We start from the raw sequence: 16576 nt of genomic DNA on the forward strand, positions 1-16576 counted from the left end.
TAAGGCAGATTTAGAATTAGCCGCCTTGTTAAGGGCTTGGTAGCAATTTGTAGTGGTCAGTGCCAAAGCTTTATTTCTCTAGTGTATAACACATAGAGTACTGTCCTCCATGAAAACCTGTCACCTATGTAGATAAACACCTCCACCCACATCTACATGGAGACACACCCAACCTTCCCATTGCTATATGCACAATTATGCAAATCAGCACATATGCTAATTGTAGTATACCTACACAGGTGCTCACATACTTAAAAGAAGACATGGAAAGATCATGGCAGAGATATACAGGGTATAATATGTCACTGTCAGAGGAGAGAGGGTGCTGTTTCCCTGGGCAGACTACTAGTGTGGGCCATGGGCTAAATCCCCCAGAACTGGCCAAAGGTGAATGAATGCAAGCAGGTATGTGCAAAAGATGAAACAGGCTACAGTGAGAGCTTGCAGGTTATAAGGCTATTTCTTATGAGAAGAACTTGGAGTTAATTCATTTTTGTCATATAGGAAAAGTGACCGATTTTATTAGGGAACTTGCTGACTGCATATAAAGACTATGTGTAAAGAGATACAGTTGTGTAAAGTGTGTCTTCCAGATCCCTTACCTTGAGCTTCTCAAACCGATCATTCAGGGATGCGACCTGATGGTCTCGGTGACGCCCCACCAGTTTGCATAAGGCACAGATCAATTGGTCATCAGATACACAGTACATATTCACTTTCTCATTTTCATGGTCCAGGCAGGTGATCCCTCGAAGATGCGTGTCCGGCACTGGTTCCACCAGGCGGTGGCTGGTGAAAGGTTTCTTGTTGGGATGTGTAGCCCGCAGGCAACGGTCACAGTAGGATACCTCACAAGTGATGCACGTTTTCACTGCATCCCTTGGCGGGTCCTGCTCACAGAACTGGCACGCAATTCGCTCACTAGACATGGCGCTGCTGGGCCTGTAAGTCCTCTCTCGGCGGCTCTCACTTGGGGAATTGGGTCCACTGACGGAAGCCTTCTGGAAGCGGTCAATAATGTTCTGCAGAGTCACATTTCTCTTGAGGCCGTCCAGGCCCCGGTGGTTCAGTGAGATAACATACCTGCACGTAGGACACTGGAAAGCAGTAATGGGTTCAATGGATTCACCGGAGCTGCAGCTCGAGACCAAGATGCGATGGGCACAGCTGAAGCAGAGGCTGTGAGCACAAGGGAGCAGAAGGGGGTCTTCAAACAACTCTAGGCAGATTGGACAGGTCAATTCAGACTCCAGTGTTTCCATCTTTAGTGAAAATAATCCTGCTGAGGCATTAAGAACCGCAGAGGCTGGGCTTTCACCTGCAAGAACACAAAGAAGTCGTTAAGCATTTCCAAAGGAAATGTGGATGTAACATAATTACACACTAACCCATGGAGGCTTTACAGGCTGGATTCCCCAGGGATGCTGGTGCACTAGGAAAGCGAGTTGGGAATTAATCAGAAAGCTATTCTCCCCCCTTGAAACCTTGTTTTTGACAAATGCCTGGGCTTATTTTCCTGCACTAATAAATAGAAGCTAGTGCCACCTCTGAATCTTGGTTTACTAACTCACATTCCTATTCACAGACCCTCTCCACTGACATCTCTTGTCCTGGACTATGATGCTTCTGAGGCCCTGCCAAATTCTCAATCTCCATTCTCCAGTAGTGTTCTCTATTTTACTTCCAAGCTGCTCCTATTTCACATCTAGTGGAAGGAAAACAAGGCCATATTTCAACCTAACTCACTGGTTCTTGAAATGATACCATTCTAAGAGGCTGCATAAAAAAAAAGAAGAGCTTTCGAAAAATGTAGTTCTCAGTACAGGATAATTATTTCTTCAGATAGGTGACCTTGAATTATTTCCTATTACCACACATGGAAATTTCTATTCCATACCATTTTTAGCAAACTGAGTTACTAGAGACAAAGAGGAAAAATATTAAAGTATAAAAATTATGGAATTTTGTTGGCTTAAAGTGGGAATCCGATTTATGAAAAGAGAAAGGCATTTTTGGTTCTGAATAACTTTGTTCATCATCTCACTATTACTGGAGAGTCTCACCAGGGCTTGAAGGTTTGATTCTGCCATTGGTATTTGTTTAGATTTTGTCATCTGTCAGAGATATCTGCATAGCCCTCTCATAGGACACTTAACTATTGAGTACAATTATATGTTGTCCCCAAGTACAATAGATGTATCCCTAAAAGCTATTTCTAAATCAAATGTTTTAAGTGCACTGAACTAACCAGCTATTTAATGGAAATCTATGGAAAACTGGACTGTAAAAGTGAAGAATCTTATTGTAAAACATTCTCAGTTGGTTTAGTAAGTTTAGATGTTTGCATAACCACCTTTTTAAAAAGAGACGTGTGCTATTCTTATTTTACAACTCACAACTGCTTAAAAGTTGTTGGCTAGTATTTTGTAGCTTATAACATCTATCCACATTCACCGAGAGAGATGAAAAAGTAAAACAATTAAAATGTATATATATCACAGAATTTTAGAATTGGAAGAGACTTTAGAGATGATAGATCCCAACTTTCACTCAAGGCAGGAATATTGCCTTTGGTAGTTCCATTGCTCAAATTCAACATGTCCATAAATGAACTTGATATTCTCCCCAGCCACAAAACACCTGCTCTTCTTCCAATTTTTCCTATCTGCTGAATATCATCATCCAAGCCTAGAAACCCAGGAGTTCTCTCATTTACATGTTTATCACTCTGTTTTATTTAATACATGTATCTGTATCTCCAGCTAACTCTCCTTGCAGGCATCAACTATGTCATATTTTTATTCATAGCACAGTGCCTCGCACACACTGGTTATTCAAAAATTGTTAAATGAAAGATTCCTTAAAGTAGAGGAAATTAAAGAAGAGACCTAGTGTTTACTAAGCACTTCCTGTATTCTAAGTACCTTGTTAGGAACTTTACACACAGTATTTCATTAAATTCTATCAAGAAGGCTGTACAGAAGGTACTAATGCTATACACACATTATGGTTAGGAAATTGGGGCTCAGCGTTTTTGAGTAAATGAACCAGGAACCTACATACCCAGATCACTGGGGCAGTCTAATGCCAATGTCTGTGCTCTTTCCCCTACACCTTTAATTTAATCATCTCATCTCCTTCACTGGATAAATATCTTGACTATTTACAAGAGGGTTTCTAGATAGCATGTTTCCACTTCTATTTGAGTCTATGTCCCTGTGAGTTTCTCTGAATCTGCCTCTCACTCCTAGTCTCTTTCAGAATCTCATCTCTTCCTTCTAGGCCCATCTCCACCTCTTTCTGAATTTCTATTGTGTTCTCTTCCAGAACTGCAGGTCTGCAGTCCTCAGTCTGTGCTGGAAGCTACTTGAGAGAATGGAGTAAGGCCTCCCACCAAAATGATAGGTGGTCAAGAGCATTGCTGATAGGCCTGTCTCTGTGTTGAAACCTTTATAAAAACAACTGGTGTACCACAACTTTTCTAAATCTTAGGAACGTGTCCTATAAATTCCTGAGTGCAAAGGAAAAACCCTGAATTTTCCTGCAACCCAAAAAGTTGTTCCTGACTAAATGTGACACTTGGAATGTCACTAGGAAATTAAGCTTAGGAAAGCATGCTATGGAATCAGGATTGCCTTGAATAAAGTCAAAATAGGATTTCTGACCAGGGATTTCTGAACCTTCTAGAAATGTTTAAAGAATGCTGTGTGTATATCACATATCCACTTTCATGGGGAGCAGATTATCCACAGCATTTGAACTGTTCTCAAAGGAGTCTTTGACAAAAGGGACTTCCCTGGTAGTCCAGGGGTTAAGACCCTGCACTTCTAATATAGGGGTGCGGCACAGGTTTGATCCCCGGTTGGGGAACTAAGCTCCCACCTGTGGCATGCTGCAGCCAAAAAAAAAAAGAGTCCTTGACAAAAAAGCCAAACATCAGTGCTCTAAAATAACTACATGAACTGATTGCAGGTCTATACAGAATAATATAAAATGGTTACAGTCTGTTGCTTATGGTAAGTAACTTTTTCTATTAAACTGTTTCTACTCTGTTTTATTACAATTTGGGAGAATTGAATATATTTTCAACTTTTTCAAATATCTGTTCATCTCATCTCTCATTTATGAGAGAACTTGTTCTGGTCTTTCCTAGTATTTCAGCATCCTTTCAACCTATCTCCCATTTTCCCTACCTACCTGACTACCCAAGCACCTTTCCCCTTAAAAGCCATTATGTATTTGCCACGTGTGAGGCAGTAAATAATACCCTTTATAGGCATTATCTCATTTAATTTTCACAACAGCCCTCTAAAAGGTAGGTATTATTATTAAAACAACAAAAAAGGTAACTTGTCCAGGGTCACATTTGTTTGCAAGTAACAAGGTGGAGATTCAAACCCAGAATAAAACTGAGAGTCCAGAAATAAACTCATATATTTATGGTCAACTGACTTGTGATAAGAGTTCCAAAACCATTCAACAGGGAAACAATAATTTTTTTCAAGCAAGTGGCTTTGGGAAAACCAGTTGCCCACAAGCCAAAGGAAGAAGTTAGAGATCTACCTCACACTATACACAAAAATTTACTCAAAATAGATCAACGATCTAAATGTAAGCACAAAGACTATAAAACTCTCGGAAGGAAACATAAGCGTAAATCTTCATGAACATAGGTTAAGCAAGGGATTCTTAAATGACAACAAATATGCAACTGAAGAACAAAACAGACAAATTGGACTTCATCAAAATTTAAAACTTTCTATACTACAAATGACATCACCAAAAAAGTGACAACTCACAGAATGGGAAAATATTTGCAGATCAAATATGTGATAAAGGTCTAGTATCTAGAAATATACAGAATGGCAAAGGATCTAAATAGACATTTCACCAAAGAAGATATGCAAATGATCATTCAGTATATGAAAAGGTACTCAACATCATTAGCCATTCAGTTCAGTTCAGTCGCTCATTCATGTCCGACTCTTTGTGACCCCACGAACCGCAGCACCCCAGGCCTTCCTGTCCATCATCAACTCCCAGAGTCCACCCAAACCCATGTCCATTGTGTTGGTGATGCCATCCAACCATCTCATCCTCTGTCATCCCCTTCTCCTCCTGCCTTCAATCTTTCCCAGAATCAGGGTCTTTTCCAATGAGTCAGTTCATCACATCAGGTGGCCAAAGTATCGGAGCTTCAGCTTCAACATCAATCCCTCCAACGAACACCCAGAACTGATCTCCTTTAGGATGGACTGGTTGGATCTCCTTGCAGTCCAAGGGACTCTCAAGAGTCTTCTCCAACACCACAGTTCAAAAGCATCAATTCTTCGGCACTCAGCCCTCTTTATAGTCCAACTCTCACAACCATACATGACCACTGGAAAAACCATAGCCTTGACTAGATGGACCTCTGTTGGCAAAGTAATGTCTCTGCTTTTCAATATGCTATCTAGGTTGGTCATAACTTTCCTTCCAAGGAACAGGCATCTTTTAATTTTATGGCTGCAATCACCATCTGCAGTGATTTTGGAGCCCAAAAAAATAAAGTCAGCCACTGTTTCCCCATCTATTTGCCATGAAATGATGGGACCAGATGCTATGATCTTAGTTTTCTGAATGTTGAGTTTTAAGCCAACTCTTTTACTCTCTTCTTTCACTTTTATCAAGAGGCTCTTTAGTTCTTCACTTTCTGCCATAAGGGTGGTGTCATCTGCATATCTCAGGTTATTGACATTTATCCTGGCAATCTTGATTCCAGCTTGTGCTTCCTCCAGCCCAGCATTTCTCATGATGTACTCTGCATATAAGTTAAATAAGCAGGATGACAATATACAGCCTTGATGTACTCCTTTTCCTATTTGGAACCAGTCTGTTGTTCCATGTCCAGTTCTAACTGTTGCTTCCTGACCTGTACATAGGTTTCTCAAGAGGCAGGGAAATACAAATCAAAACCACACTGAGATACCACCTCACACTCACTAGAATAGCTATATTACTTCATACACACTAAAATGGACAGAATTAAAAAAAAATAGCAAATGTCAGCCAGGACATGAAGAAACTGGGACCCTCATACATTGCTAGTGGGAATGTAAATTATGCAGCAAAAAATAGTTTGACAGTTTTCCAAAATGCTAAATGAATTACTATACGATCCAGGAGAACTGAAGACATGCCCACCTAAAAACTTGTACACAAATGTTCATAGCAGTATTAATCACAATAATGGTGGGAACAACCCAAATGTCCCTCAAATAATGAACAGATAAACAAAAGTGGTATATCCATACAATGGAATATAATTCAGCAAGACAAGGAATGAAGTACTGATACATGTGGGGCTTCACTTGTAGCTCAGTCAGTGAAGAACCTGCCTGCAATGCAGGAGACCAGGGTTTGATTCCTAGGTTGGGAAGATCCCCTGGAGGAGGGCATGGCAACCCACTCCAGTATTCTTGCCTGGAGAATCCCATGGACAGAGGAGCCTGGTGGGCAACAGCCCATGGGGTTGCAAGAGTCAGACACGACTTAGCAACTAAACCACCACCACTGATACATGCTACAACATGGATGATCTTTGAAAACATTATGCTAAGTGAAAGAAGTTAGTTAGAGAAGGTCACAGATTATATGATTCCCTTTATAGGAAATGCCCAGAACAGGCAAACTCATAAGAACAGAAAGCAAATTAGTATTTCTCAAGGGTCTGGGTGGGAGATGGAGGAAATGGAATGTGACTGTTAATGTATATGGGTTTTCCTTTGGGGATGATGAAAATGTTTAGAAATTAGTGGTGACGATTGCACAGCTTTGTGAATATACTAAAAACCACTGAATTGTACACTTCAAAGTAGTGAAACTAAGGTATGTGAATGTTATCTTAATTTTTAAAAAAGATTCAGACCCACAATCCAGAGTGTGAACCACAGTTAACCACTATTCCACACTGCCAACTGTGTAATTCAGTAGTGTTTCTAAATTCTACTAAAGTGCTTACTCCTCTCAATTGCTTTTCTAGGTTGGTGATTGCCTATCTAGGTTTTACAATACCTGGGATATCTCTAATGATCAATGGGTATCAGGAGATGATTAGCTCCCAATTTTTTATTCATTTAAAAATTGTAAGATTCCTAAAAACTGTTTGACTCCTAGGTCACAAAATACCTTTAAGAAATACATGAGGAAGTGGTACAACAAAAATAAATCAATGGCAGTGTTGCAACTTCAAAAAGTTTGTGAAATGCTAATCTATCGAGAATTAGAGAATATAGTAAAGATAAAGATAGGATGTAAACCTGATAGAGTGTCACTGAATGACAGGTAATCAAAGTTGTTGTTGTTGTTGTTGTTGTTTTTGCCAGAAAACACAATAGTGTTAAGTTGCTCAGTCATGCCCGACTCTTCGCAACCCCATGGACTGCAGCCCACCACGCTCCTCTGTCCATAAGATTTTCCAGGCTAGAATACTGGAGTGGGTTGCCATTTCCTTCTCCAGGGGATCTTCCCAACCCAGGGATCGAACCCATATCTCCTGCACTGCAGGCAGATTCTTTACTGACTGAGCTACAAGGGAAGCCCACAATAGTTTGTCATAAAAATGCACTGATGAAATGCCTGGGCAGGCAGGTCAATTGCCAGGTTAAGATACAAATGCCCACATCCACATCCACTGATTTGTTCCCTTCCATATCATTTAGTTACTGCCGTGTAGTCAAATAAGAATGTTTATGGATTTGCCCTTGTTCTAGTATAAAATTGTTTCTGTATGGCTGACTGTCAGCCTGCACTCCCCCTTCAGGCTGAGACTCCTAAAAAAAAAAGTTGATGAGAATAAACTATAAGAAGGTATCATAAGGCTGTGTGAGTAGGCATGAATACAAAGGAGGAGTTTCAATGCAGGCAATTAGGATAAAAATAATACATTCTACAGTTAGAAAATGAAAGATTGACTTCAGCATTGCCCTTCAAATCCAGCATTCAGTTAACCCTGATCAGAGAAGCCATGATCGGCACTTGGCAGAATGCTATTATTTCAAATGTTATTTGAACATAATTAAATGTCCATTTATTTCAACAGTTTATATTCCATCTAGTTTTCATCTTCCAGGTCTGTGGAGCATGGCTATGGGCTCTCATTACCTCCCTGAGGAACCACAGTCTCCTTTTCTTCACAGAAAAACCAGGAGTGTAAAACCCAGCCTGACCCCTGGGCTGTAGAATGAGGATTGAGCCGAGTAGTAGGCTTTATATTCTGCAGGATATTAACATTAATATCCCATGAGCTGAGCTCGTCCTTAAAACACTAGAAACTGTCTCTCTGCCTTAGAGGATCAGCAAATGAGCCCTGGCTTAGTCTGATGTTCCCTTAACTGTAAAATGTCGTTCAAGTTGCACTAGAATCACCAGACGATCTCTTTAAGATGCTTTCCAGCTCTGACATCCTATTATAACAGAGTTCTTACTGTATGTTACCACATAGGAAAGACAGCTGGGATTAATGAAAAACAGCTCCTCAAAACACAAATCTTATTTATTAGTGTGACTTGAAAGGCTGACAAGCGATGGGCATCATCATGAAAGAAACTGGAAATAAATAAACAAAATGCATTACTTACCCTTGGCTAAGCCAAGGTGCTCAAGGACAGTGGCTGGTTTTGCCTGTTGTGCCTCCAAGAAGACATAATGGGTGTTCTGGGGGACAACTGAAGGGGGAGGGGCATCCCATGGGAGTACAAACTAATGAAAACACCTTTTGGAAGAAAAGGAAGACACCAAATTCTAAAATACTACTTAGTAGGAAAGGACCCCTCTACAGCACAAAAATGATTATTTGGGAGTGTAAAAGGCACCCAATGCACAGAATTCTCATCCTAAAAAAAATGGAAGACAGAAACCAAGAAAAAAGAGACTATGTGGTCAGTAAGTATAATTAACAGTCATTTTACATTTGTGTACCAATTTTATACTTTTCAAATGGCTCATCTCATTTGATCCTCTCAGCAAAGCCTGATTGAGACGGATTTGCCAAGTCCTGGCTCTAAGCTGAATTTGCTGAGTGATCCCAGGTAAGATATTTAAATTTTTTGGGCCACAGCCTCCTCATCTGTCAAATGAAAAATACCTGTGTTACCCAATCTCACAGGCTTTTGTGAGGATCAGATGAGAATAACATTATTAACTTGCTTTATAAATACGGATATTGTCAACACACATTCACAGATGACAGATACAGAGCAAGTTATTAAGGAAATAGTGCATGTTTGGAAATATACCCAAAATACATAATGGTTGACATAATAGAGGACAATTACACTCCCCCACAAGTTTTCTGGAGGACATGCATCTGACTGTGGTATTTAACATGCCCAAATGTATCCCCTGTTAGACTGGAGTTCCCCCAAAGGGAAAAAGTTATCTCTTTTCTTTTTTCGTAAGCTTTTCTCATGTACAGGGAGAGCTCAGGACTGGAGGCTGATTACTGCCTGACAGCACCAGAGCCAGTTCCTGTCTAATAGGTTATTAAAGTCTACTTAATATTTTATAGTACATAGATTTAATGATCTTTACAATAATTAGCTCCTAAATCCAACCATTGGCTATTTGACACAATATAATCATCATAAACATTAAAATGAATATCACAATAACAGAACTAGAAGTCCTAGATCTGCTACGAGCACAAAAGATTAATCTAAGTAACCAAGAAACGGATTTGCCAAGGCAACACCTAATAATTGTCAGAAATCATAAGTACAATTCATAACACCTTTATCTTAATGCCAATTACACCAGCAGTTTGGGGGTTGGAGAACAATTTACCTACTGATAAGAGGATAGCTTGCCATCTATTCTAGGACTGCTTTTCCCAATCTCTGCTACCCAATGAAATATTTGTAAATTTTTAAATGTTCAGGGGCACACCTGGATGGACAGCCATCTCTAACCTCTACAGAATAAAACTGGCAATATATGTATGTAGGGCATGCTGTGGTGTTAGGCTGAGAGGACCCCAAGTTCAGGTCAGAAACAAGGGGCAGAGAACAGAAGTATATTTGAAATGAAGCTTCTACTCCCCTGGGAGCCACATGGATCCTAGCAACACTGAACAAAGGGCTATAGACAAAAGCGATCAAGGATTCTGGACCATAAACCATTTTTCTACCTCTGGGCTGTATACATTCAGACACGTCACAGTCCTGCATTAGCATTGTCTCCCATGCCCACGCATTATATCCCTAACTGGTCAAACTGCAACTACTGGGATTTTCTGTTTCAAGAGGATTTTAGGTTATATAATGAATTTGTTATCAGATCTTTTGGTTTCTGTAAGGGGAAGATCCAGAGACTGGGGCTACTGTTCATCAACTAGAGGAGTCTGACCTGCAGGGAAGAGGCTGAGAGAAAGCCCAAGGTCAGGCAGTCGGAGCTCTGCACGGAGAAGAGATCCCAAGTAGGATAAGTCTTACTAAGGATACTTTGCTAACCCACTTAGGCAGAACCAATATCCTTATTATGAATTCAAGTGAACCCCACACGAAGAAGGGAGTGGTGGGATGTTAGCACATTGCTCAAAATCCCTCTGTCACCCATATTAACCATCTAGTAGTTTGAGCAGCTTACACAGATTTCTAAGGGCAATGCAGGAGCAGGGGGATTGTCAAAAAGAGCGTGTCTGTGGTTATGGAGGAGGGGAAGATGGAAAAAGAAAAACTGTAGAAAAAGCCACAAACCTCCAGTGCCCACAGAAGACTCTTAACAGTTTTAATTCATGAAAATGGAGAAACATATATTGATCCCTGGAAGAGAGGGGAAATAAAAAGAGGACTAGCAGCCTGCAGAGGGGGATCATTGGAGTTGGAATTTCTTGTTGCAACACCACCCATCTGGTCTCACTTGTTAGAATGATCCAACACACTGGTTGAGAAACACTTTTCCAGTCTATTTTTTCCACTGCTCAGCAATGAACACAAGGTTTGTTGAGAGACCTGAGATATAGACATTATTAGCACACCACCACGTTGGTACCCAAATTTCACTCATCAAAAAGTGAACAATTGTGAACTGTCATATATCCATTATCAACATATTACACATACTATTTTGATGATGCAATGCTCTAAGTCAAGATACTCGGCCTAAGTAAGGAGGTGCTTCGCACAGTGCCAATTTCCCACTTTTGCATGGAAGAAAAGAAAAAAACGTAATGCTAACTGGAAATGGAACACCCCACTGGCCTCCACTAGCAGCTGAGGCCAATGGCCTAACAGCTAGGGAGTTACCAAGATCCACAAAGATTGAATGATACACATGAGCAGACACCTCTGAGAACAGTCATTCTATGCCTTTGCCCTATCTCCCCTTCCTTTTAGAGATTTCTGTCCCTGTTGGGGAAAGAGAGAACCTGAGAGACAGAGTGAAGGGAGGACATTCTCTCCTCTTCATCAAGTAGCAAAGGCATATTCCTTGGGCAGTTTCCTTCTCAACTGTCATGGTGTCAGCAGATTTTATGGGAGGAGGGATGAGGGAATGGACAGGTTCACTAAGAGCAATTTTTGGATGCAATTATGAGGCTCCTTTGGCACTGTTTTAGGATCTACAAGTTGGAGCAAGTTGCCCTGCACTTAGAGGAGGGATTAACTAAACTAATTTCACCTAAATCAATGTGCACTGTTCAGATGATATGTTCATAAAGCAACCAAGCCATTCTGATTTGCGGCAGTACTTCCCAGGGATGGCCTTGCAAGGTACAACATGCTAGATTAGGAGTCTAGTAGTCATGAAAGTAAATGGGAGGGAAATACTCGCTCCTTCAAGTCTCTAGGCTTTACCCCTGCCCTGCACAGCCCCTCCCAGTCCTAATCCGAGAATTGCAAGTACAGAGGTATGCCTTAAACAAACAGGAGGCCAAAATGTAAGGCCAAAGCTGGGGCCTTAGCCCAGTCAGCAGAGGACTCTGCACATTGCAGGTGCTTTTAAGAAACATGGTTGATTCACCACTGCAAGATACTAATCCTGCTTAGATAGCCATGCCTAAAAGTATTTAAGCCACTTTTCAGTAGAAAGTAACTACCCACCCCTATATGGGCTAAAAATGAGTGAGGTTATGTTTTCAAATGCATCTGATTCAGATTGTTAGGTTGGAGTACATTAGATATGATTCAAGCCTTAGTTTAAAATAATCATCATTACTCTTTATGTCTTGTTTTATGTACGTTTTCATTCAGTTGCATGTGCACTAAGGGAAAAAAAAGAAACAGACCTAGGACCACAGTAGGGTAATAGATTTGGCTCCCAAAAGGGTTAATAATGGCAAGTTTGGGTTCCCAGTAAAGCAGGGTTCCTACTTACACCCAAACTATTACCTCAATAAAAGGTAAATGAAGTACTTTCTTTGAAAAGTATAATGCTGAGGGTTTATAGAATCCTTTCATCTTCAAAGGACCAAGCCAAGACTCACAATAGCCAGTACACAATATGATGTCTTTCATACAAGTGCATCAACTATGAAAGAAAGGTCACAGGAATGTCCTAAAGCCACAAAGCCAATGAAACATCAGATTTGAAATGAACTCTCTGATCTCCTTGGCTCCTAGACTTGTATTTCAACCACATAAATCAAGCTGTGTGGAACCATCAGGGGAAATCTAATTCACATTGTATATCTGCATTAATTGATTGGGCAGGAAAATATTAAAGTAGCAAAGACTCTTTCCCTCTCAAGGCAGTGATGAGTGGAGTGAAAAGGGGGATGTGAGCATTAGGGGTAACCAGCTGGGGTAAAATGAGAAGTAGGGGAGGGACTCTCCCTATTCAGGGTTCCCCTTCCATTGGCACATTGCCAGAGAACTGACTGGCGTATTGGAAGGGGACAGAATGGAGGTAAAGGCAGCCCTTATGGCCCACCTTAAGAATCAGAAGAATCAACCCACACTTGTACTTGTCTATTTACATAGCCTCTAATACACTTCAGACACAAACAACCATAACCATCCACCCTCCCCACACTCAGAAATCCTCAAAATGGCAAAGCTGGTTCAGAAGCCAGAGGCTGCTTGACAGGGAGCCTGGGAGTGCACAGGACCCAGGAGACGTGTGGTTCTGGTTGGGAGATTACCGTGGGCAAGTAGGTGTGTGATTACCACGTAGGAAGAAGGCGAGTGAGTGTGAAGGCGGGTAGGGGGGTATGGAAGAGAAAAAGTGAAGAACGCAACGACCCCAGGATCCCAATGTCCTGCTCTGAGAAGAAACGCCTCCAAGAAATGTGCTGCACGCGTTATGCTAAGTAACCGAAACCTTATCATCACCAAAAATGTTTCTGTCAATCTACTCCGCTTATTTACTTAATTCTTACGAGCCAGGAATGGAAAAACCCCACCTTTCCCGGGTTCTATCGCAGTCTGTCCGGGGGACCTATAAGTTTTCCCTCTCCCCCACTGAGCTGGTTTCACAGCTAGGCCAAAAATAAGGAACCACCCAGACAGAGACTCCAGGATCATTCCGTGGCAGCAAAGGGATTAAGTTTCGCCTGGCCTCCCCGCGGGCAGGGTGTCCGCAGCATCTCTGGCTGCCGCAGCCACCACAGCCAGGCGGCCGAGGGGCGCCGCCCGGGCCAAGGAGGTGGCCGGCCGCGGGAGCGTGGGAAGGCGGCGGTGCCCTTTCCCAGACTAGCGCCCAGGCTCTCGGAGAGCCGCTCGGGGAGGGGCCCGCGCCCGACCCGGCTGGACTGCGCGGGAGGCCTAGGACCCGCCCCCGCCCCGGACCCCCGAGTGCAAACTCCGTCCCTGGAGGGTAGCGACGGGTGCCCGGGCCCCAGCGGCGCATCGGGGAGCCAGGGCCGGGCCGGGGCGCCCTCCGCCGCCGCCGCCACCTCGAGCCTCGCGGGGCCCCGTCACCCCGCCCCGCCGAGCCCCGGAGCAGCCCTCGGCCCCCGCCGGGCCCCGGCCGCACCTGAGACGCGCGGCCCGAGCCCGTGGCCGAGCCCGGCGCGGGTGGTGGCGGTCGGCCCCCGGGGCCGCGGCGAGGGGGCGCGTTTTACCCAGAGCCTTCCCGGCTGCCGGCCATGTCCTCGGCGCGCCCGAGGGCGCCGGGTGCTCGCCTGCCTCCCGCGCGAGCTGGCTCAGGCTCCGGCGCGAGCTCCCCGGCTGCCACCGCTGCCGCCGTTGCCGCCGCCGCTCTAGGCCGCCGCCCGCCTTCGCAGCCGCCGCCGCCGCGCAGCAGCCAGGATCCGCCCGCCCGCGCGCCCCGCTGGGGACAGCTCGGCGGCCGCCACGCTACCGCGGCTGGGTCTCCCGAGCCAAACTTAAGAGTTTTCGCTCCTCAGTCCAGGGGCAGCACCATGACACCGCGGCAGCACCACACTGTCATTTCCGCCGTCGCAGGGCGTGGGGGGCGGGGGGGGGGGAGAAGGCAATCCCGACGAAAAGGGGGATGGGGTGGGGGCGAAGCGGGCTGGGGCTGCTGCCCCGAGGGAGCGCTGGGAAGGGCCCGGCAGCCGGGGCGCTCGGCCACCTTCCCCGGCTCACCTTCTGCCGCCCCCGCCGCTCCCAGCTCCCCCTGCCCCTCCTCTGGAGGCGCGTTTACATGTTTTCTCCCCTGGCAGGAGTGACCGGAGAAACCTGAGCGAGCAAAGGCAGCGGGTGGGTGGGGTTCGGGTTACTACTGTACCTACCAGCTGATTCCAGCAGCCTTTTCTCCAGCGCCCTGTCATCTTGAAGGAAGACATACGGAGAGGGGCCGGAGCGGGTGTGTGTGTGAGTGTGTGTGTGTGTGTGTGTGTGTGTGTGTGTGTGTGTGTGTGTGTGTGTGTGTAAGAGAGCGAGAGCGCCAGCAGAATGTGTGTGAAATGCAGAAGGAAGACTCTGGCCAAACTCTTCTCCCAGCCGCCAAGCCCCTGGCCCCCACAAACCCCTAGGTTAGAACAACGAAAGGGCCGTTGCCACCAGCAATGAGAAGAGAGTGCCTAGGTCCAGCGCACAGGTCCTCGGACGAAGCTGCTCAATGTAAAGTTAACTACAGAGTAAAACAAAAATAGTGGAGGAGACAGAAAAGGGCAGACAATTGAAGGAAACCCAACCCCTCTTTCTTTTTACAAAGGGAGAATGGCTGTGTTTTATTGGCCTTGGGCAGAAGTTGTGGAGATGGATTAAAGCCACCAAAATTAAAAAACAAAATCAAAAAAGTGGGGGAGGGGGGAGAGTGTAGGGCCTCATTTACACATTCAAATCCATGATGGGCCAAACCAGAGGGTCTTTAATAAGAGGACAATGGGACAGATGTTAGCTATATACAGGTATTCAATGTCCCTAATAAGCTAATTGGTCCAGCTGGAACCCAGGAGCGTTCATTGGTCTGGAGTCCGCCCGTGGGACCTGTCATTGGCTCAGAGACCACCGACCCACTCCTCGAGGAGGGTGGGAGAGGGAAGGAGGAGGGGGCCCCAGAGGAGATTCTGTACCTCACATAGGGAAATGAAGGGGATTTTTAAAAAAAGGCAAGATGAAGGGGAAAGGAGTGAGAAAATGGGAGGAAAGAACCCCCTCTCCCATAGCTCTCTCATTACCTTCGGTGGGAATGAGTCCAGAAAAATTAAGGTAATTCTGGGTGTATCCCATCAGGGAACCAATAGTAATTAGCCAACACCCCTGTTAAACAATGTTCAAGAGAGCACTGAGGTGGAAAGGAAGGCAAAAATCACAACCAAGCTATCCTGATGAAAGTCTGGCCCTAAGAAAAGTAAAAGTTAATGAGTCACACCAAAAACACAAGCAAAAATAAAGCTAAACTAGACAAGAGGGACTACATTGAACTTAAAAACTTCTGTGCAGCAGAAGAATCAACAGTGAAAAGGCAAAAATAGAAAATATTTGCAAACCACGTATCTGGTAAGAGGTTAATAGGTAAAGAACTCCTACAATCCAATAACAAAGTAAATATCACGATTAAAAAATGGGCAAAGGACTGAAATAGACGTTTCTCCAAAGAAGATAAACAAATGGCCAATAAGCATATGAAAAGATGCTCAGCATCGCTAATCATCAGGGAAATGGAAACCAAAACCACAATAAGATATTATCTCACACTCATTAGGCTGACAAGTATTTAAAATAAAACAGAAAATAGTAAGTGTTGGTAAGGATGTGGAGAAATTGGAACACTGTTTGCAGTTGGTAGGAATGTAAAGTGGTGCAACTGCTATGGAAAACAGTGAGGAGGTTCCTCAAGAAATTAAAAATAGAACTACCATGTGATTCAGCAATTCCACTTCTGGAAATATATCTGAAAGAATTGAAAGCAGACTCTCAGAGAGATATCTGCACCCCCATGTTTATTACAGTATTATTCACCATAGCAAGAAGTGAAAGCAACCTAAATATCCATGGAGAGATGAATGGATAAAGCAAATGTGGCATATACACTCAGGGTATGTGTACTGGATATGGCATATACAAAAAAAGAGGGAAATCAGCCTTCAAAAAGAGAGGGATCCTGCCATAGACTATGACATGGATGAACCTTGAAGATAATATGCTAGCTAAGTGAAATAAGCCAGTCACAAAAGGAGAAACACTGTATG

At 43.8% G+C, this 16576-nt stretch overlaps 1 protein-coding gene across 7 annotated transcripts in view; it reads right to left on the reverse strand.

The window, feature by feature from the left end:
* MID2 (midline 2) overlaps positions 1–15022 on the reverse strand; it is a 97645-nt gene extending 82623 nt beyond the window's left edge. For 2 of the 7 annotated variants that reach the window (XM_070290960.1, XM_070290957.1), the window contains exons 1-2: positions 14672–15022; positions 603–1318 (exon numbers count right to left, since the gene is read on the reverse strand). In XM_070290960.1, the coding sequence (XP_070147061.1) occupies positions 603–1262 (660 nt within the window). In that variant the 5' untranslated portion in view covers positions 1263–1318; positions 14672–15022. The other 5 variants (XM_070290963.1, XM_070290959.1, XM_070290961.1 and 2 more) reach the window with 4 other exon arrangements.
* Positions 15023–16576: the final 1554 nt, after the last annotated feature.

Source organism: Ovis canadensis, chromosome X (genome assembly GCF_042477335.2).
Source record: "Ovis canadensis isolate MfBH-ARS-UI-01 breed Bighorn chromosome X, ARS-UI_OviCan_v2, whole genome shotgun sequence".
Classification (NCBI taxonomy): Eukaryota; Metazoa; Chordata; class Mammalia; order Artiodactyla; family Bovidae; genus Ovis; species Ovis canadensis.